We start from the raw sequence: 22504 nt of genomic DNA on the forward strand, positions 1-22504 counted from the left end.
TATGGGGTGTATGGCAGTGAAAACTAGCCCGGGTGGGTTAGGATATTGTGTGTAGGGATCTAGCGAAGATGACATTAGGTAACGTTAAGGTTTAGTTAGTGACGGATACCTGTAGTGGGGACGCAGGTAGATTAGCGTGGATGATAATGACGTGGGAGCGCAATAGTTTAAAGGGACGACTGGGAAGTGCAAGTTTCAGAGGGGAGTAGTTAGCTGAGATGATGCCGTGTGTTTGAAGATTGAACAGGTGTGATTGAACAGGTGTGAGGGCACAGGTGTGCAACAGCAGGTATGGAGAATGGTAGTGTGGAATAAATGGAGTATTGGAATGCATGGTCGTGGAGTGAGTATGGTGGAAATTGTGGAGTGGAGTGGATGGTGCGAAGGTGTGAATGGGGGAAGAGTGGACCCCCATCACGGATACCCGGGGCGGGTAGAGTAAGTGTTAGGTAGAGGGTACAGGTAAATTGTGGTTGGATATTGGCATCTGTGGTGCGGGTGAAAGAATGGTCTTTGGATGGGTGCATTAGTGTTGTGGAAATGGCTGGGCGTGTAGCCTGTTAGTGTGTGTAGTTGGTTTGGGCACTCCACCACTGTGAGGATGTCGGCCAGGTGAGGCCGCAGGTGGGCTCTGGGAGCCGGTAGTTGTTGTGGATGGGTGCCTGAGGATCCCGGGTGTGGATCGGGCAGCCCGTGCCAGAGAGGGCACTGAGGGGGTGAGAGTGCGAGAGGGCCTTCCCCAGTTAGATAGGTTAGGTAAGGAGCAGGTAAGCTCGGGTGGCAACTACAGTGGTGGAGGTGTGCAGGTGGGTAGACCTGCTGGGAGAGCTACACGTCACAGCCCAGAAATTGTGCGAGGGCACCGGGAGATGAATCGGGGGAGTGAGACCCCAAATTGAGAAGCACCACAGTTTGGTCAATGGGAATTGGTTTTTAGAACCCATAGTGTAAGTTGGCCAATGGATTGGCAGGGAGAGACCCCGGGTAGTGTAAAGTGTGTTAATGTCATTTAGAAAGTAGTTAGGATGAAGTCTCCTCGCACCATCTGCATCCACTCACCTGAGGTGACAGGTACTCCACACCATGCCATGTTTTGATTATTTTTTATGATGCAAATGTTTGGATTGTGAGACGCATCATGACGTGGATGTGACATTGTGCTTTGATGTTCCATCTCTTCCTCCTTATGAGGATTGATGATGAATTGGGTGATGGCAAATTTTGGATAGAGGGATTGTGGAGACGAATTTGGTATAGGAGAAATATGGGGAAGACGTGACAGTAGTGACGAATTGGTAATGTGTAGATTTTGTACATATGGGGTAAGGGGAAGGGTAGTGTAGGTGACAGGGGGGTGACGTACGGAAGGGACGAGCTTTCTCACTTCGCCCTCCGTACGCATTTCGCCTTGCATTGCCTTATTGATGTGTACCCTTGTGACCTTACCCCTCGCTCATTTGTCTTTCCCCTTTTGTCTCCCACATGACCTGTGCGCCATTGGGCGCCGAGGGGAGCGTGCGTGAGTCGGCCATTGTGCGCCCGGCACTCTCAGAACCAGCTGTCTGCATCGATGCACCACTTATGGACCCCATGGGTTGGGGCATGGCCCCTCTGCTGGAACCGGCCATGAGGGCCCGAAATCTTGCTGGCGGACCTTGGCCACAGGGCACCGATGCCACACAGGTGAAGCACACGTAGTCGGCCCTGTGGGCCATAAATAAAAGAAAATAAAAAGGACACATTGGGCACACTTTATTGCAAATAGGCCGCCAGTAAGAAAATGAAAGAATGACAACATCTGGAAGAACAAATAATAATAACCAGCAGAGGGAGCCGAAGAGCAAGAGATCACCTGCAGGGTTAGGGGTTGTTGATTTATTTTTTATTGTTGAACACTGATGAACTATGGTGACTGCACCGATTGGTGCTTGAGGGTGCTTGTATTGGTGCGTTTTTGGGTGCTTTCATGGTGCGTCGATGCAGAGCAGACTGTCTCCCCCCCCAGAAAGAACAATCACAGGTCCTGGGTTAGTTTTGTAAATAAAAATAGCGTCATTGTAAATAATGCTTCCCACCGTCAGTGTATAGTTTGAAGACCAATTCCGCAATTCGGTTAACTGTGGGCGTAAGTCTGTTAGGCAGGGTGCAATGGAGCAGCGGGACACATTTATTTATGTTTTAAAACTGTCGCACTCAGGGTCAGGTTAAAAGTAGAGGGAACTACACCTACGTGTCACACTAAATAAAAGTTGTAGGCCCGGGCCGTGCCTAAGAGGAGGAGGGTGCAGTGTTGCGGAGATGAGGACTGTATTTTTTTGATTGTGTGCTGTATTATTATTATTATTGTTTATTCTGCGCCCCCCTACCTCCGGAGCTGTGTAAAGGTGAAAGGGCATCCCATAATTAGTCCACAAGCATACACGTCAGCCAAATAATAGAATACCCCTGTTTGATAGTTATCTCTTATTCTGTGTTTTAGGGTAAGGCTGTGTCTCCCATTAATTGAAGTACTCCATTGCACCAGTGAAAGAGAATAGATCCCCCTTTCATTCCCATCCCCAAAATCTCCATTTCCTTTCACATTCCCTTTCGTCATTGCCGAGCCTCGATTGCCAATTACCTCCCCTCCAAAACCGCCATTGACCACGAGGCAGGGTCGGAGAAGAAAGGCGTGTCTCCACCTCGTCATAGAGGGGAGGAGTGAGCCAGCCCCACTTGACCAACCAGGGCCGAGGTGAGGACACCGATGGGCGTGTCCTGAAGGCCGGCGGCTTGATCGCTGGAGGCGCTATAAAAGGCGCGCACGCAAGAAGCAAGTGAGTTGGTCGTCAGTGGAGGGTCAGTGGTTGCGTTGGTTGCGGTAAGAAGTCGGTGGTGAGAAGTGGTGGCGTCGAGTGGTCAGTGGTTGCGTTGGTTGCGTTGAGTTGTCGGTGGTGAGGAGACACCAGGGCCAAGAGAGAGAAGGTTCAAGGTCAATTACCAGCAGTTGCGCCAGAGACGGCAGACGCGCCCTGAGGTGAGCCAGAGAAGCAGCTTTGGCTCCACAAGCAGCGTTGACTCCACCAGGCAGCTTCAACCCGTTACCCCGCGGGGACCAGATAGCGGTGGCATCGGTGGCCGTCGAGGTCCAGCCGACGTCCCGTGCGGGATCAAGCCCGAACCATCTGCCCCAGCTGAACCTTCCCATTCCTCCTTCCAGCATTCATTCCTTTCCTCCACCCTTCTTGTGTACGTGAGTTTGTTCTGTGTGTCTTGTCCCTGGGTATTTAATTAAGTCTGGATAAGCTAGTATTTGCACTGTGTCACCTGCGTCTTATGTGTTGTAAATAAACGTGACTGCTTGCTTTTTGCTTATGTGTGTAAATAGTAAATAAATTCAGTAGTATTTCCAAACCTTTCTTTGCCTTCGTCTTCCTCTTTGCATTCGTCGTTTTAGTCTTTTCCCTCATTGAGCAGCCGCGGTGCGATCCGGCCAACGTTTGGGTGGAATCGGGTTCTAATCGGGGAATAACTGTTCGGTCGCGGAGCCTTCGCTCGGCAAAGTAACATCTAAACCGCGATCAGTAACAATATGTTGATGATCGTCATAGATTCCTTCATTATGACGTCAGAAATCGACAAGTAGAACGCTTCATCCAATCGGTATAAAATTTCTTGAGCTTGATCTTGGGATATATTGGTCAAGAAAAATAACTGATGATGTCATTGGTCATGTGGTTCGGCAGCCATATTTTTACGGGGTAGCCTGCAGAGCAATGCCGTCGGGAACAGCATTTGTCTGTCCGTCTGGTGTATGTATGTATGTCCCTCACAAATGTCCACCAATTGGAGCTGAGGATCTGGTCACATGACAGGGGGACAGCAGATCTTCCACTCAGCAGATCCAAACCCGGCTGAACTGTTGTTAAACTATCGGTCTTGTTTTTGTATTAATTGTGTTACATGCAACATCAGGCGCAAAAACATCTGTTCCCTTTAAATCCAATTTTATTTATTTGGTGCAACCAATCAAACAAAATCATCATGATACACGTAACAATCTGTAGCTAAGGAAATATTTTATATAGTGAAGAGTTGGCACTGTTGCCCACCATAAGAAACTAGTATACCATACCACCATCTTCCGGCAAAAAACATTTTGGTTTATCAAAAACTCCTCTTGTAGTCGGAGGTGCCTTGGATACCTGGGTTGCTAAGTGGAAATGGCAACCATTTGGTGCAATATATTTTTTTTTCTTGTAGTTTTCTAATGTTTGTATAATTTTGCATACATAAAGTTCAGCTATATGATTATAATTTTTAAATTCAAAATGACCAATACTTTATCAAAAATAGCAAACTCAGATATTGTGATTAAGCAATTTAAAATAGCTTCCTTTGGCCAAATTGACCACGATTCAAAATTGCGGAGATAATCCCATTAGTCACAACTTATCCTGGGATTACTGTGTATCAAAGCTGGCCTCCAAAGCCCGCTACAGACTAGACATCCTCCATTGTGCCAAGTCAGTCCTTGGGAAAATTGGACCGAGGCCTTTGTTTGGAATTCACTGGAGTAATGCTCACCCCTGTGGACTGGGGTACTCTTCGTCACGTCCATCTCTTCTGCATTCCAAAGCTCTCAACATTATTGGAATCTCCCATGATGAAGCTGAAGCATAAATATCTACATCCTTTAGCTATCTGACCTGCTGCTCCCCCAGGACCCTGCATGTGAAGAAACAACTTGCCACTTGCCATCAATTATATCTGCCATGTTATTAATCTTATTCACAACTCCATTCTCTCTCATTCCCCTTTCTCTATCTCGTCCTTATTCTTGGCTTTCCATGTTGCTGTCTGCCTCTTCTGAGCTGATCTCCATCTCCATCTCAGTGTTTAGTGGTGTGATTGTTATTTGGAGATCCTTCCAATTTTTCAGTTGGCACTTCTGCAACGTCTTCTGGTTTTGGAACACAAAGCTTTTGATTTTGAGTACTGGGTAGGTGTTAGCCTGGTACGTTCCTGATACGCCCCAGTCCTGTCCGCAGCGGCGATGGAATATCTTGGCATTCTTGTGGAAGCCATCAAAACTACGTGGATCTTTGTGAGGTCGTTTTTTAATGGAATCTTCAAATCCAGGCTTGATCACAGTATGGTGTGCATTCTACGGAAAATATGGTCAGGGGATCGATATTGGTCATACAGTTCAAATTGTAGCATTACATTTCAAAATTATCTATATATATTCCACTTCCAATATTTACAATCTCCATCTCAGCTGAAACTACATACAGTATATATTGTAATGGATTCGGCTCCCTAACTGGTGACGACGCGAGACCACCAGAGACAAACTCACAAGATGCTGAGCGGAGGTTGTCTGCCCACATATGGCGAATCTGCGGGTGATGGCGTTATGTTTTGATCAATTTCACCAAGCGCATATTTCGATATGCGGAGGGGTTTATGGGCGAATTTTGATTATGATGGAGGATGAGGCCGTGGCTCAAAATATCCAGCAAAGAGCTTTAACAGCGACAGGTTTCATAAATGATGGGGATGGTGACACATGAAGTGAAAATATAGACAACCGAACAACTTGCTTAACGGGATGGTAACAATTTCCTGGCTAATATTATCACAGACAATCTTGATCGGAAACGCAAGACACAGGAGAATTGACAGACGTGTACGTGTCTGGTGGTCTTCCCTGTTATATACCGGGACGTGCTGCACAGACTGGTCTGGAGATATGAAAGCGGTGGCAAGGCTTCAGACCCAACTTCCAGTCTGTTATCACTTATCACCCATGAGTCTTTGCAGCTCTATTGAGGCTTTCCGCACCTGACTGTCCAAGATTGTGAAGCCCTGGCAGGGTGTTCCAGGATTAGGGAACCTGACCAGCACATCCACACTACACTCATCCCCAGAGAAGGAAAGACCTCAGTAAACCCTCTAATCCTCCATTTCTTTGTCTCGTGTCCCTGAACAAGTCTGCATGTTGTCGTGTGTAGTTCTGAAAATTAGAGAAAAAAAACATGCTGGGCCAATCACCACCAAATTTTTCATATGTGCTGGGGGTACCCAAGGTCAGGTCATGGGCACAAAAGCCCCTCCCACTCCTGCAAGGCAATTCTCTCTATGATTGTACATCTAAAAATCAAGAAACTGACCTCAAACAAGGAAATGAGACCATTTGGCCCATCATTGCCGTGATGCACTCTCGGGTTAATTTTTTTGCTGCAGCTTTCCACATCGATCTTCTTTATGGTTTATTAAAGTCTAAATAACCCGATCTTCATTGGGTTTGCGTTTGTATATGACTAACATCCTACCATTCCCGCACCTTAATTTCCTAAATCCTCCCCCTTTGGAATCTGCCGATATGTGCTTTTAACCTTCTCGCCCTCTCAAGCATTGACCAGTGCAGATGAACTGCTGGAGGGGCACATAAAGGAAAGGGCCAAAGTTGCCCTGTCCATGAATGAGAGCTGTCTTGAAACTACGCCATCTTGAGGGCCTCTATAAAAGGAGCAGCACAGCATGGATCAGGGGTCTTCATGCAAGACAGGACAGAGAGTTACTCAGGCTGTCGAGACACCGAGTCAAAAGGGTAAGTGATGGTGCGTGCTGGTGGGTGACCACATCAGGCTGTGAGGGTGAATCTGGACCAGAGTGAGGCGTCGAGTGAGGACCTCCTATTTGTGAGTGTGTGGCCCATTAAGTTATTGCACAAACAGTTGGGATTATTCATAGGAGTGGGGGTTATAACCCATATAGGATTTCCATTCATTATAACATTGCTTCTCTGTCCTCCATTCCCCCACTTCTTTAATAAACCATGTATTTTCCCTATTGGAGTATCGGTTTGGTAAACTGCGGCTTGAGTAAAACCGTGGCCATTGGGAATTGGCATGAAAATCCCTTGTTATGAGGATTACAACCGAGGTGGTGGGTGGTCGAGGGTCTCGCTCAGCTCCCATCGTTTTGAACCGACGAACGCACTGTGGGTGGCAGACCCATTGGAGAAACATGCGTTGGAAACCGAAGTAAAAATTATTTTGGGCTTTCTCGGCAGAAAACGTCACATTCCCTAGAACTCTGTAGACCGGGTCCGCAACTACATATCTCCTGTTATTACAAACCTTGATCAGTCGCAGATCACGAGTCGTCAATGCCTGCTCCTGGCACTTTACACAAAGCATGTTGTAGACTTCATCCTCTGCCGTAGTTTCCTGTGTTTGCTCCTTCTTAAACTGCTCTATCGCTTGCATCTGTAGTTTCAGTAACTGCCAGAGAACGGGATGCATCGATGTAAACTTCATGAAGAAACGTGCAAAATCATGAAGTTGTTATGAAAAAAACATCTTAATAAACCGTAAACTTGCACTGGGAAATCATGGTTGAGAAAGGTGACGATGAACAACACGGATTCACCAAACTATATAAATATTACAAGCTGTGAGAATTATTTGTGATGGATGGGCAAAGGGTCATGTTTTTCCATCCATCGCCAAAGAGCACGTGGCTTCAACTTGCTTCAAAAACAAAAATAAATAAATAAAAACATGGAAAACTGCAGCCCCAAAAGGTGAACTTGCATTTGAGACTCGGCTAAGTTGACGATAAATAAACCACTCCGCAGGTTGCATCCATCCTTCGACATCAAATGCTTCATTTGAGCGAGAACAATTGGATGAAGATGAAGATGGCCATAACAGTGCAAAGAGTTGGTGACCATAATGTTTCCACATTTATAACCACATTGGAGTACAAGAGGTGAGTTAGATAAGCAAATGTGTCAAAAATTATACCTTGTTCGAAATCTCTGATTGCAACAATTTCTCTTGCATTTAATTTACATTTTACACAATAAATTAGGACGATCATGTTTGACTTTTTCGATATAAAGAAGGGGTGAGAGGGAGAAAGCATAGACTTACAATAGGAAACTATAATGGCACTCGGTATAGCGCATACCTCTGTCTGGATCTGCCTCCGGACCTGAACCAAAATCTAATTGGCTTGTTCTCGTCACCTGTCCCACCTCATCCACCTAGTTTTGTCATAACTCATCCATAACATTTCGAAATATCATGCTATATATCGTTTTTTGGCCCCATCTCTCAATTGTGAAGAATCACTTTAAAAAAATTTTAAACCCTCGTATCTAGATCTTCACCAAAATCGAATCAGTTCTTCATTGTCACACATCCAACCTGTCCACCAAGTTTCATCCAAGTCCATCCATACCTTTTTGAGATATCGTGCTCATATCGATTTCGTCCCGATCTCTCAATGGTGAAGCATCACTTAAAAATTATTGTATCCGGATCCGCATCTTCCCCAAAATCTCATCAATTCGTCCTCGTCACATATCCAACCTGTCCACCAAATTTTGTCAGAATCCATCTACAACCTCTTGAGATATCATGCTCATAGACAAACCGACAGATGGGGTGAAAACATCAACTCTGCCCATCTTTGGTGGTGGAGGTAACTAGAACAGCACTCGGTAGAGCGCATCACTCCTACAGGCTGAACAGTTTACGTTTTGTATCCCACTGATGGGCCAGATCTAAATCCGGACCTGAACCAAAATCTAACTGCCTTGTTCTTATCGCCTAACCCAACCGGTCCACCAAGTTCCGTCCACAACGTTTTGAGATATGCTATATATCGTTTTCGGCCCTATCTCTCAATGGTGAAGAATCACTCAAAAATTCTACGATCTGGATCCGAATCTTCACCAACATTTTACCAATTCATCCTTGTCACACACCCAACCTGTCCACCACGTTTCGTCCAAATCCGTCCATAACTTTTTGAGATATCCTGCTATGTATAGTTTTTGGCCCGATCTCCCAATAGTGAAGAATCACTTAAAAAATAAAGAATCAGTTTGAAATGAAGACCAAAAATGTGCCTTGCTGTCCTTGGCATTCACAAAGCATTTTAGGACGATTGATTCAAATCTGTGGACAAAAATCGGGTGACAGACACTGCAGACCAACATACTTGGCGAAATACTTTCACCAAGTAATGAACGGACAACCAGCGGTGAATACATAATAACCTCTGTCATGATGAAGGTCATGCGATTTGAGACTCGGATTTTACACTGTCCTCATGTTATTACTTTGGCCTGCACACTTGCAAAAACTCTGGCAGTTCAAACTCGCTGGATAAACAGGCAGCGCAGGAAGATAATATGAGGAAATTGCAAGAGAAGTGAACCACCATGTTTGCCTTCATTGCAACCCCAGGGGTTTGGAATGTTATTGCATTGCTTTTTCCATATGATTTTACATCAACAGTAAATGCCGAATACTTTGTTCCATAAATAACAACGTAGAGCCTTACCGGGACTTATATGTTACAGTAGATCCAAGTGTGGACTGCGGACAGGCATTCCTACCCAGCTCACCACCAAAAAACTAGTGTCAACCTCAAATAAGGTTGCAGGGATAGTTTCATATGATCATTTATTGTGACCATCCCCACCTTGTTTACATACTTTTTGGCACATCATCCCTACATCCTTTTAAAGGTTTACCATGTACGCACGAACAAAAAAGTGGGGTTAAGCAATTGGTTCTCTGTCTATCTGTTTGTCTGTCTAGAAATGTCAGTTTATGATCGAGGAACAACCTAATTTCAAATGAGTTTCAACATGAATCGGAAAACAAACCCACAGTTTTACGGTATATTGGCTCTGAATTCATCCCAATCGCACATGCGCAGAGAGGAGTGAGATGATTGTTTTTAGTCTGTCTGCCTGTCAGTCGAGCAAAATTGAAAATCATTCCAAACAAGAAATTTACTGTTTTTAGTCGTCAGAAATGACACAAACAACAGGTGCAAAAACCGACTGCAACGTGTTAAATAAGGTGGTGTAAAAGACGCTGCATCAACGGCGGTAAACTTCTGAATTTTTTTTCTACGACCTTTAAACTTTCTTTTATTTCAATTTAATTATTTACTTGAACACTGTTGAACACAAGCAGTACAGTATTTGGATAAAATATTTCGGCATTTTAAGTCATCATGACCAATCAAATTTGCCAGAAGGGCATTTCCCAAAAGGTTTGTCTTTCTGCCAAATCTAGTAATCACCCAAGTGATGCAATTTTGAAAATGCTCATGTAAAGGCAGACTTAGGCTGAATGATGTTGCATCAAAAAAAAAATATATATATTTTGAGGAACCAAACACTTCTTATAACTCCATACCTCGTCTTTGATGGAACCTTGATCCATTTTTTGAATGTATCTGATGGCATCCGCCATGGAACGCTCTTGAACGAGTGTGGCCTTGTAACGATGTGCGGATCCCAAACGCTCGCTCGCAATAAGGACACAGCGGCTGTCTTTGGCTCTGCCACGTCCTGCACGCACAAGCAACAGCATTCCAAAATCTCATGGATCCAATACACAAACCAATACAGCACACACGTTACTTTCACGCAATTAAAACGTTTTCTTAAGGTTTTATTTATTTTTATTTATTTTCTCATTTCGATATTTGCCAACATTTCCAGGTAATAATCCATGTCGAGTCAAATGCGAATTCAGTCGGTTTCCCCAAACGTGCTTCCTGACAAGTCATTTGAGAGCCAAACGGTTATGCCCAATTCCAAATTCCAATTCTGGGCAGTCAAAGGACGTGGTTGCCCTAAAATGATGTAATATTATACATGTGAACTGACAACATTCTCCTCATCTTGGAACATACCCCGTGTCTGCACCATGCGGATGACGTTTCCCACATGATCCAAGAGGACAACAAGATTGCAGACGCGAATGTCTATGCCTTCATCTGCCACCGATGTGGCAATAAGCAAGTGACATGAGCTTGCATCCTCAGCTGCGTCAGCACTCCCTTCTTTGCTGAACATGTTTAGCACGGAGTTCTGCTGGTGGTGAGTCATGCCCAAAGAACCTGTAGTTGGTTTGTGAGGAATGGAAACATTTTTGATCTAAGTCAAAAACAAGACATTACTTGTATAACATTGGGGTGAAGCACAAGAATGTATACAGCTTTCATTTACATCTGATAAAAATCCACCTGATATTGCAATGGACTCGGCCTCCCTAACGGGGAACAAACCCAAGACCATTGTAGAAGAACTCCCCGGATGCTGGGTGAAGGCGTTCTGCTCTGCGCATGTGTGGCGACTCCATGGTGTGGTGTGGTTAGGATTTTTATACCAATTTACCTGGGTGGCTGTATCAGCATGCAGATATGGTTTAATGGGGGCGATTTGATATGAGGAGGACTAGATTACAGCTCAAAATAAAAAGAAATAGTTATAAAAAAACAATATGTTTGATTAACACTACTAGTGAGATACCCATGCTACGCACGGGTGGGAGGCCAGAAGTAAACAGGCAATGCAGATACGTCGAATGTCAAAGCATGAAACCAATAAATTCTACATTCCTGTAGCACCCACAGTCGCATGTCAGACATGGACAGCAAGTTCGTGAAGGACTTCCATGAAAACGTACCCGAACGGGTACGTTCACGTATAGAAACATCGATGTGGGATGTGGCGAATCTGCATATGGCGATCCGTGAATTTCACGTTCAGAAAGTAGAAACCATCACGGCATGTCGTCATTCAATTGAACTCGATATCTCTTTTTTCATTCCAAACAACATATCACCAATCACAAATGAATCACAAAATAAACTTTTAACAACATTGTTAATGTTTCCTTCATTGTAAAAACCACCAAGTCAACAGGATTTTGAGCCGATAGGTGTTACGGCCTTGGCAAGATCGATGGAGAAAGCGATCTTTTAGCGTATACACCGCCCAAATAGCTATGTGGAATTCTCTCATGTAGAGATTAAACTCACGTCGTTTGAACTTTGGCCGAGGTCATTATTTACTTTTAATGATGTTTATTTTCGAAACAAAAAGAAGATAATTGGTTTTGGGTCGTCTTTTCTGCATATCTCGTGGGATTGTGAGTTGGAGAGACGACCATGATAGCGGGGAGGGAGTTGCCATTCTCTCAAGCAGGGATTCAACCCATCCCATGTCCTTATAAAAGGTCTTGGTCCGAGGTCACTGAGTCCGATCGGTGCAGCTGTGCAGCGCAGTCGTGCAGCGGTCGGTGCAGCCGTTTGTGCGGCACCCGGGAAAATAACTATGCAGGAGTCCAAACCTGAAAATGCTGGAGGCCAAAGCTGAAATTGGAAAAACAATATAGCCTATTTTACTCCAGGAGATCCCAGGATTATCCACCCAAAATATCGTTGCGATCGGTTCAGCCGTTTTTGCGGTACCTTCGAACGAGCGGACGGACAGACAGACAGACAGACAGACGGACATTTGATGAATTATAGTAAGATATAGAAATAGGGACAAATAGAAATAGAGACAAACGGAATGACGCTTGAAGGGATGGTAACCATTCCCTGGCTATCCTTAATGCTAATCTTATCACAAACACACTGAGTTTGGGGACACAAGACACACAGGAGATTTGTGGGTGTTTTTCATATGAAACACGGAAAACTAGTTATATTATAATGCATATATATATTATATACACACACACACACACACACACACACACACACACACACACACACACACACACACACACACACAAAACTAGAAAAACATTTAAACTAGAGCGGAGTCGATGTCACGTCATCGCAAATCCCCACGTTTCCCAACTAAAGCAAAGTTGAAAGATGGCAAAAAGTTCCACTGGGAATGACCCAATATTAAATTTTGAGTTTGAAATTTTTTCCCGTTTTGACCCCTGTGACCATAAATCCCCAGCCCTTGGGGAATTAACCGGGGGTGAAATCCCAAAAAAAGTTACATACTTCATGGGACCCTCAATGTTGATTGTATGTCCAAAGTTTAATTTTAAAATGTTCCCGTGATTGCATTTATTGGTTTTTGACCTTTTGACCCCTCCCCAGGGGGATAGGCCCAAAATGTTGGGTCTTGCACCTTCTTGCCATGTGGTGATCATAACTACCAGGTTTGGTGAATTTCTGCGCAAACGTTTAAGAGATGGTGGGACAGACAGACGGATGGACGCCCCCCCCCCCGTTCCCCAAACGCCCCTCCCCCCCCCCCCCCCCGTTTTTAAAAAAATGCACGGGGATAATAATAATATTTAAAAAATGAACAATAAATGTGCCAGTAATTGGCACAGAGACAAAATGTACCAACTGCACACAAAAACAAATTCACATGGTAACGGATGGATGGGAAGGTAGCCATACTTCCTTGAGCAGACGAGTGACAGCGACCAACCAGGAGACAAGGTTTGAGTTCTGCCATAAATGGAATTGTTTCCATCCAATCGATCAACACCTGCAGAAACGTGGACAATTTGTTTAAAGCAACAATGGAGACTAATTATGGTACTACATCATGCAGAAAAACGTCTTAAATGTCAAAATGCACCGTTGTGCTGTATTACCTTCAAGAAACTTAAATCGATCTCGACCAAGAAAGGCGATATCATTCAAGCATTAGCTATCTGCATTTCATTTGTGAATATCAAGGCAACAATTGATTCCGTGGATATGGAATTGCTCATGCTGATCTTGAAACTCACAGGCCTCCCTGACGGTCTCCTATTGGACAACTTTTTCCAAGCTGTGATCTTGTAAATGAGGAAAGGACCACCAACTTCTGAATTAGATTGTGCGTTCTGAAAGGGCTTGTCCGTACACCAGAGCTTTTCAATTCTGTCAAGGACTGCATGCTCGACCAGACACTAAGGAAAAACATTTAATCAAATGCCGAGAGGATTTGAACTTCACTGCAGATGTAGACGATTATATGGTACAAGATGAGAAATCAATGGATGGGTTGGTGGAGGCCGGCAACCGAAGTCCCGAAAAGCTCACCAGCAAAAGCCTTGCTGAAAATTCACTGGAGTAAAACTTAAATTCCTCGTGTTGGCAATTCTATACATGTTGCAGGATCTTCAATGTTCACCCACAAATGCTTGGCCATTAGACGTAAAACTGATTACTGTTGTTCATGTGACTATTCTCCATATTCCTCATCATCTTAAATGCACTTCGTCCGGCAGTCAACCATCTGTCTTCAACAATGCACTTCGTCCGGCAGTGAACCCACTGTCTTTAATGCACTTCGTCTGGCAGTCAACCAACTGTCTTCAACAATGCACTTCGTCCGGCAGTGAACCAACTGTATTCAATGCACTTCGTCCGGCAGTCAACCAACTGTGTTCAATGCACTTCGTCTGGCAGTGAACCAACTGTATTCAATGCACTTCGTCTGGCAGTGAACCAACTGTATTCAATGCACTTCGTCCGGCAGTCAACCAACTGTGTTCAATGCACTTCGTCCGGCAGTCAACCAACTGTCTTCAATGTACTTCGTCCAGCAGTGAACCAACTGTCTTCAATGCATTTCGTCCGGCAGTCAACAAACTGCCTTCAATGCACTTCGTCCGGCAGTGAACCAACTGTCTTCAATGCACTTCGTCCAGCAGTCAACCAACTGTCTTCAACAATGCACTTCGTCCGGCAGTCAACCAACTGTCTTCAATGCACTTCGTCCGGCAGTCAACCAACTGTCTTCAATGCACTTCGTCCAGCAGTCAACCAACTGTCTTCAACAATGCACTTCGTCCGGCAGTCAACCAACTGTCTTCAATGCACTTCGTCCGGCAGTCAACCAACTGTGTTCAATGCACTTCGTCCGGCAGTGAACCAACTGTCTTCAATGTACTTCGTCCGGCAGTGAACCAACTGTCTTCAATGTACTTTGTCCGGCAGTCAACCAACTGTCTTCAACGCACTTCGTCCAGCAGTCAACCAACTGTCTTCAATGTACTTCGTCCGGCAGTCAACCAACTGTCTTCAATGCACTTTGTCCGGCAGTCAACCAACTGTCTTCAATGCACTTTGTCCGGCAGTCAACCAACTGTCCTCAATGCACTTCATCCAGAAGTGAACCAAGTTGCTGATCTCAGCACAGAAGCCTTCCTTCTAATATTCCCTCAACGCAGTTAATGTGCATGTGTTGACCTCTTCACCAGATGCAAAACGGCGTCCCCCAAAGTTGTTTTTAATTTGAGGAATAAGTAGAAGCCGTGTGTATTTGAATCCAATAAACCCGATAGGTTTCGCAAATCTTTCCACTCTCAGGACTCTTAACAGGACTTGGACATTGATTTTGCATTTGATGGAGGATGGTGTCGTTCAGAAGAGCTGGACACGTTTTGCATATTGCTGGTCTTGGTTGACGATGCAAAACCATATGGTAATATTGTACAGTAATGTCAGTAATTCAATGTTGCATTCTATAGAACTGCTCAGTTTAGTAAAATTGAAATGTGGTCAAGAAAAAAAATAATGCAAGTGGTCAACAAAGTTTGCCATTGTACAAAAAAAATCATGTTAACAAGTTACATGGAAAGGCCAAACAGAACCTGGTCTAATGTTTAGGTCAATATGAACATCTGTGGAACACATGTCACCTTTTGGTCACTATCACGGCCTGTTCAATGCATTCGTGTTTTTGTATACGTCCTCAGGATAGTGTTGAGGTGCCATTGCATTATTTGTACAACTTACCTGGCCAAGATCCCGAGTGCACACGAACAGTAGTGTCTTGGTCGTCGGAGTGGTCTTGTACTGCTCCATGAGCAAATCCTGCAGTTTCAACAGGTGGGGACTTTCTCCACCATCAGCAGCATGCAAAGCTTTCAACTGGTCCTCTATACCTGTAGAACAACACACCTCTTCCTATTAACTTGGCTAGTTCATCTCCCTAATGTTAAAAAAATCAACTCCATCCTACAGTTTCCCATCCCCACTCCCTCACCTCCCACTCTCCCCTCCAAGCATCCCAAACCTCTAATCTGTCCATTTCTCCTGATTTCCCTCCTCTTCACATTCCCTCCTGAATAGCGGAATCGAGCAACACTTGAGGCTTACTGTGTAAGATAGCTCCCAACTTTTTCTCTGTATCTATTACAGTCTGCTCCTGCTTGTATCCTTCGTTGTAATATTCAAAGTCATTTCTCATCTTGTCGGAGAACTTGAGCAGGAATGAAGCAGCATCGCACGTGCGAGCAGTGTTGTTGATAATCAGGCTGTTGTTGTAAGTCTGAGAACACACACACACAAGGGAATGAAAAAATATAGAACATTATCGTCATAATAGCAATTATTAGACTATGCCGAAAAACTTTTGTCACCTTAACTAATGACACATGTCACTGACAACTGTTATTGGCCTGTTCGTATCACTGAACACCGAGAATCATCGACGGATGGTAATTAGAACTGATTTTTCATGTTTTTAGGCCTCATCTGACAAAAGATATTAATGTGCAGTGTCTATTCGATTTTAAATGTTCGATGTTATTCCACTTTTCCATAAAGCAGAGATTTGTGAAGTGCTGCAGAGACTCTTGTCCTTCCGGCAGGTTCTCCCATCTCAGCCAATGAACTCTGTAGGTCTGCCGAGTGGTCATTGGGTTCTTGATCACCTCCCTGACCAAGGTTCTTCTTCTTGCCCGGTTGCTCAGTTTGGTCGGACATCCGGCTCTAGGAAGAGTCTGGGTAGTTCCATATTCTTTCCATTTCCTAATGATGGAGCTCACTGTGCTCTTGGAAACTTTTATGTTAATTGATATGTTAGATGGACGTCAAAGCATTGTATGAATCCTGTATTGATAAAGGCCCGGCTTCCTAAAAATTATTCCTCCGTCAAACTTTCCCAGCATTAACGCAACCCCATGAGGTAATTTGCACTTTCATATTCAAACTTTCATGCTTACCCTGAGATACTCTGTGCAGGCCATAATTTGTCGGCACACTCTGCGCTCAGCCTCGACATCGGCGAGGTTCAGAGTGACGCCAGTCCGTTGTGTGCAGATGACCCATTGTTCGTACACCGGCTCACCTCGGTTACGACGTGGTACATCTTTCCCCAGCACTGCCACACAACAACGACCAAGGCATGATGAGGGAAGTTGACATTTGACCTGGATTTTTTTTTCTCATAAAAGCAAAGTAATGCAGGTAGATTAATTACTGAGGAATTGAAACGAGGAATCGGCACGTAGCATATCTGTGGCCGGGGTTGGGTTCAATCCTTTGATCTCTCGGACTCAGAGTGGATGCTCTAACTTCCGTTCTGAATAAAAGTTCAGGTCGAAGTTCATCGACCTACGCATTGTTCACACACCATTGGCTTTATTTATTGAAACTTGAATTTATCAAACTTGCCTGCTCTCTTGCTCGGCCATGTGAACATCTTGATTGTTTTCCCCCTTGATATGCACACAGGAAGATTTTGGGTTACACTATACCAATGTGCATTAATTTACTTCTTAAAGGAGATTCATTCCATAAGTGTACTGAACCACCTTTGGAGGCCATTTCCCCCCGCAAAGCAGGGGTTGGCCTTTTTCGGGGACCGTGGTTGTTGTTGTTTTTTTTGGTCCCCTTTTTGAAGCAATGTTTTACGGCCGGATGCCCTTCCTGCCGCCAACCCTTTTTGTCGCCTTTTACGACGAGCAGGGAATTACCAGTGAACTGGTACTCAATTAGCCGACCTCGGAAGGATGACAGGCTGAGTTAACCCCCCTGGTGTTAATTCAGCGATCGACCGGGATTCGAACCCAGGATCCTAGGATCCTAAGCTGGCACCCTAGCCGCTAGCCCAACACATCGCTGAATTTTTTTTCTCATAAAAGCAAAGTAATGCAGGTAGATTAATTACTGAGGAATTGAAACGAGGAATCGGCACGTAGCATATCTGTGGCCGGGGTTGGGTTCAATCCTTCGATCTCTCGGACTCAGAGTGGATGCTCTAACTTCCGTTCTGAATAAAAGTTCAGGTCGAAGTTCATCGACCTACACATTGTTCACACACCATTGGCTTTATTTATTGAAACTTGAATTTATCAAACTTGCCTGCTCTCTTGCTCGGCCATGTGAACATCTTGATTGTTTTCCCCCTTGATATGCACACAGGAAGATTTTGGGTTACACTATACCAATGTGCATTAATTTACTTCTTAAAGGAGATTCATTCCATAAGTGTACTGAACCACCTTTGGAGGCCATTTCCCCCCGCAAAGCAGGGGTTGGCCTTTTTCGGGGACCGTGGTTGTTGTTGTTTTTTTTGGTCCCCTTTTTGAAGCAATGTTTTACGGCCGGATGCCCTTCCTGCCGCCAACCCTTTTTGTCGCCTTTTACGACGAGCAGGGAATTACCAGTGAACTGGTACTCAATTAGCCGACCTCGGAAGGATGACAGGCTGAGTTAACCCCCCTGGTGTTAATTCAGCGATCGACCGGGATTCGAACCCAGGATCCTAGGATCCTAAGCTGGCACCCTAGCCGCTAGCCCAACACCAGGCTGTGTAATACTAGAGTGAAATCCATGGCGTGCCATCGCAAATCCCTGCACACTTTCCACCTAAAGCAAAGTTCAAAGATGGCGAAAGGTTCCACAACGAATGACCCAACATCAAGTTTAAAGTTTTTCTTTTCCATTTTGACCCCTGCGACTCTAAGCGTGAGGATAACAAATCTTTGCGTTAAGCTCAAGATGGATGAAGATGGCCCAGCCCCTTAACAGGGGGTCAGAATCCCAAAAAATCATTACATAATTAATGCGTCCCCCAATGTTGATTGCTTATATACAAAGTTTTATTTTAAAATGTTTTAAAATGTGCCCATAATTGCATTTTTTGGTATTTGACCTTTCGACCCTACCTCAGGTGCTGGGGCCAAAAATGATGCTGCTCTCGCACCTTCTTGTCATGTGGTGATCATAACTACCAGGCTTGGTGAATTTCTACCCAACCGTTTTCTGCCCAAGGTAGCGTAACTGGCGGACGGACGGTGCCGATTACAATATCATCCCGTTTTTCTTTTTTAAGCGGCGGGATAATAATGGTTCCTGCTAAGATCAAGCGTGCTGAAGATGGCAAAGTTCCCTCATTGTACAAACTAGTGAGATACCCGTGCTATGCACGGGTGGGAGGCCAGAAGCAAACAGGCAATGCAGAAACGGCGAATGCTAAAGCATGAAACCAATACATTTCACATTCCTGTAGCACCCTCAGACGCACGTCAGACATGGACAGCAAGTTCGTGAAGGACTTCCATGAAAAACGTACCCATTCGCAAACAAACAGGTACGTGTGTTCCATACCCAGTCAATGGCGAATCTGCATATGGCGATCCGCGAATTCACGTTTAGAAAGTAGAAACCGTCACGGCATTTCGTCATTCACTTGAACTCGATATCGATACTTTTTTCATTCCAAACAGCATAACTCCAATCACAAATTAAATAACATTCAAATAAAAAATAAACTTTTAACAACATTCGTGACATAAACAATTATTTAAATCCTGATGTGAAGTTCCGTACGGTTGGGTGAACACAATTACGAATTCAAAATCGTAATTGTATTCACTCAATTCCAATCATCCATTGATACCTTATCAAAATGATTAACACGATTAATGTTTAACGATTAAACATTACGATTGAATAACGGTTGTATTGGGATATTATCAAACCGGCGCATTGCCGTCATCTGTCCACTTCTGCATTCGGGGCAGGTTCATAATTCTCATCAAAATTAAAACAGTATTTGTAGAATTTCAATAAAAGCCACATCACTGTTCATATCGGTAAATATTATTCCATCATGTTTGGAAAAATTGGAAAATTGGAAAAACAATATAGCCTATTTTACTCCAAGGGGTCCCAGGAATACCCACCCAAAATATCGTTGCGATTGGTTCAGCCGTTTTTGCTACCTGGGAACGGACGGACAGACAGACAGACAGACATTTGGTGAATTATAGTAAGATAGGTCCAAATTTGGATTTGATGAAAGCCAACAATGCCTTGCCTTTTCATTGGATACTATCAATCGCAAGTAGATGCACGGAAGCAAGAAAGTCACTAAAATTCCTTGAAGGAAAGGCAAGATTCCCCCATCCTGTGCCCGACAGTTTGATGGCGAACAGGTTACTCCGCACGATGAATGGACCTCACAATGATGCAAGCAAAATCCATTGTAGTTCCACTTCTTCCATCAAACCCACCTTCTTTGTGGACACCTGAAGTGCGGCACACCTCCATAAGTAAGTTCTCCACGTCATCCATAACTCCAGACATCAGGTGCAGAAACGGATCGACAACTCGTTGACCGACCTCAATTATTTCTGCGGGCAGCACATGATGGCAAAATGTGGCTGATGTAATAAATTCGTAACACAATCATTATCCCAGTGATCAATATTATGTGAAGTTTGTCCAATGAGCCAAACAACCTCCGAGCTTGTTCAAAGATGGACAAAATCCTTACCTGGCTCTATCTGCGTGACGTACTCGGCAAGTTCTTCACAATTTTTGCGCACGGTTATTATATTTGGGCAATCCAGATTTGCACACAACTGCAAAACGTGATTCACCACATTCTGTTTGTCTCCAGTACCCACGGATGCCGTCAGTCCAACGATCTGCGACAAAACAGGAGAGGACACAACCACTTCATGTAACGCCGGCCGTAGCTCCGGAAGATTTGCAAAGGTATGAAATGTAGGAACAGAACGTCTGGCAATCATATCCGTGTCCTGCATCGACAGCTTTGCCTGTACCAGGCCTGGAATTAGTTGTTGTTGTGCATTATTGTCTACATACAGGAAGTACTTTGCTGCAGCGGTCTTTGCTAGCAAGATAACTAGTCTTTTGGGGGCCATAAAGTGCACTATTGCAAAAGAGGCCACTCCTAATGTGGAATTCGATTTTGTGTTGGAGAAAACAATTGTTAGGAGTGTCCAAGTGGAAAGGAAATGTCGATAATGTCGGTAATAAAGAAGGGAATCCCAGAGAAGATGGCAAGAAAGAAAAGGTGAGAGAGGGAGACGTCATGGGAGAAGAAGAAGAAGCTGCTCACGGTGGAGTAAGTCAGGATGGGGTAGCAGACTGGAGGGGTGAAGTAACAACAAGAGCAGCAGGAGGAGGAGGTGCTGAAGAAAAGGTGAAGGGAAACGGAATGGGAGAAGATGTGAGGAAAGTAGAAGACTATGCTGCCATTTTGATCCTACCAGTTGTCGGTGCAGAATATGGAAAGCATGGTGGTGGGAATGTTCCATGCAGGAAAATGGATATTTTGCTGAAGGCAGTGGATGACAAACCCATTATGAAGCAGACAAAGTGGTCTGCGGAGCCGAAGAAGACCGTACAGGGATTATCTAGTTTGTGCGCAAGAGAATCCCCTGCAGTTAGGTAAACAATGCCCTGCATTGGAATTGTCTGGACCGGATCATCAAGCTGTCCACATTCATTACCGCGTACACATTAAACATCAGTTGGTGTCCATTGTATTCATGAAAATATCGCTTTCACACTTTGGAACATTGTTCGGGTTATGCTTGCTTATCTCCAGTGCTACGTTGCCGTTCCAGCTCAATGTTATGTCGGGCTATGGTTTGGTCTTGTTTTCTTCTCCAATCGTAAAGCAAATATTCTGGCAGTTGGTGTTTAATCATAGAAAAGCATTTTAACGTTAATTGTTTTTTAGTTGCTGCATTATCTATATTTATACTTGGGGGAGGAAGGGGGGTGGGGGCAGGAGGAAGGGGGAATTTATTACCTCCGTCCACCTTATGTTTTCACCCCCATTTGTATCCAGATACCATTTGTATAAAATCATTCGTATGAAATTATTTGGTCTTTTATTTGATTGTATCAACACTTGAATTGATTTTTTTTTTTTTTACTTTTTGGATGTTTACTTCATAATACTGCACTTTGAAGCCCTACCAATTGCATTTACTTTGCTAGGGTATGCATTTGTGATTTGTGAGTGGGGAAAGATCTGGCCTTTGACCAGGCCATCCGGAAAAAAATTTGTAATGCCCTCTCCCACTTGGAGGCGGCGCTACACAATACACATTTACAGTGTGAATTTGTGTCCCCGCCTACCCCCCGCCACCCTTCCAAGACCACCAGCAAAGATTAAAAAACACTCATTTACACTAATTGGAGTCATGATGATCCTATGTAGCAAGTCTGGATGGAATTGGGCCAGAACTGTAGGAGGAGTAGCACGACAAACACACGCACCAACAAACACCGATCCATGAATTATAGTAAGAATGTACATTGTACACCCACCACTTCCAGTGAGCATACCAAAAGTTAGTCATTAAATAGGGAAACCAAACTTGTTGAGATACTATTTCTTCTGATTGATTGATCAATCAATTGATCAAAGGCTAACCCCCGCTCTAGCAGGGAAAATGGCCTTAAAATGCATGTTGTGTTGTTGTTGATTGATCAAAGTCCCAACAATATTGTACCGCATATTAAACTGTCCAAGACTGATGCATAGATTATTGGCTTTAAAATTTCTAACAAACAAATGTCCAAGACTTGTGCTTAAAATACTGAGCTTGCACAATTCCCCTTAGGCATTGTCGTCTTTGTTTAATGCATGGTGAGTGTCTCTCCTAACAAATGG

The 22504-nt window shown here is 44.1% G+C and overlaps 1 protein-coding gene across 1 annotated transcript in view; it reads right to left on the reverse strand.

Moving 5' to 3' along the window:
- Positions 1-3969: 3969 nt before the first annotated feature.
- The window catches only part of RIGI (RNA sensor RIG-I), a 49242-nt gene continuing 30707 nt past the window's right edge, over positions 3970-22504 (reverse strand). Inside the window, exons 9-18 of the mRNA XM_078775525.1 lie at positions 20345-20498; positions 20082-20201; positions 16785-16942; positions 15937-16108; positions 15574-15722; positions 13240-13330; positions 10717-10923; positions 10215-10369; positions 7128-7271; positions 3970-5146 (exon numbers count right to left, since the gene is read on the reverse strand). Of these exons, the coding sequence (XP_078631651.1) occupies positions 4814-5146; positions 7128-7271; positions 10215-10369; positions 10717-10923; positions 13240-13330; positions 15574-15722; positions 15937-16108; positions 16785-16942; positions 20082-20201; positions 20345-20498 (1683 nt within the window). The 3' untranslated portion in view covers positions 3970-4813. The remainder of the gene's footprint in view (positions 5147-7127; positions 7272-10214; positions 10370-10716; positions 10924-13239; positions 13331-15573; positions 15723-15936; positions 16109-16784; positions 16943-20081; positions 20202-20344; positions 20499-22504) is intronic.

Source organism: Myxine glutinosa, chromosome 4, assembly GCF_964187855.1.
Source record: "Myxine glutinosa chromosome 4, kmMyxGlut1.1, whole genome shotgun sequence".
NCBI lineage: Eukaryota > Metazoa > Chordata > Myxini > Myxiniformes > Myxinidae > Myxine > Myxine glutinosa.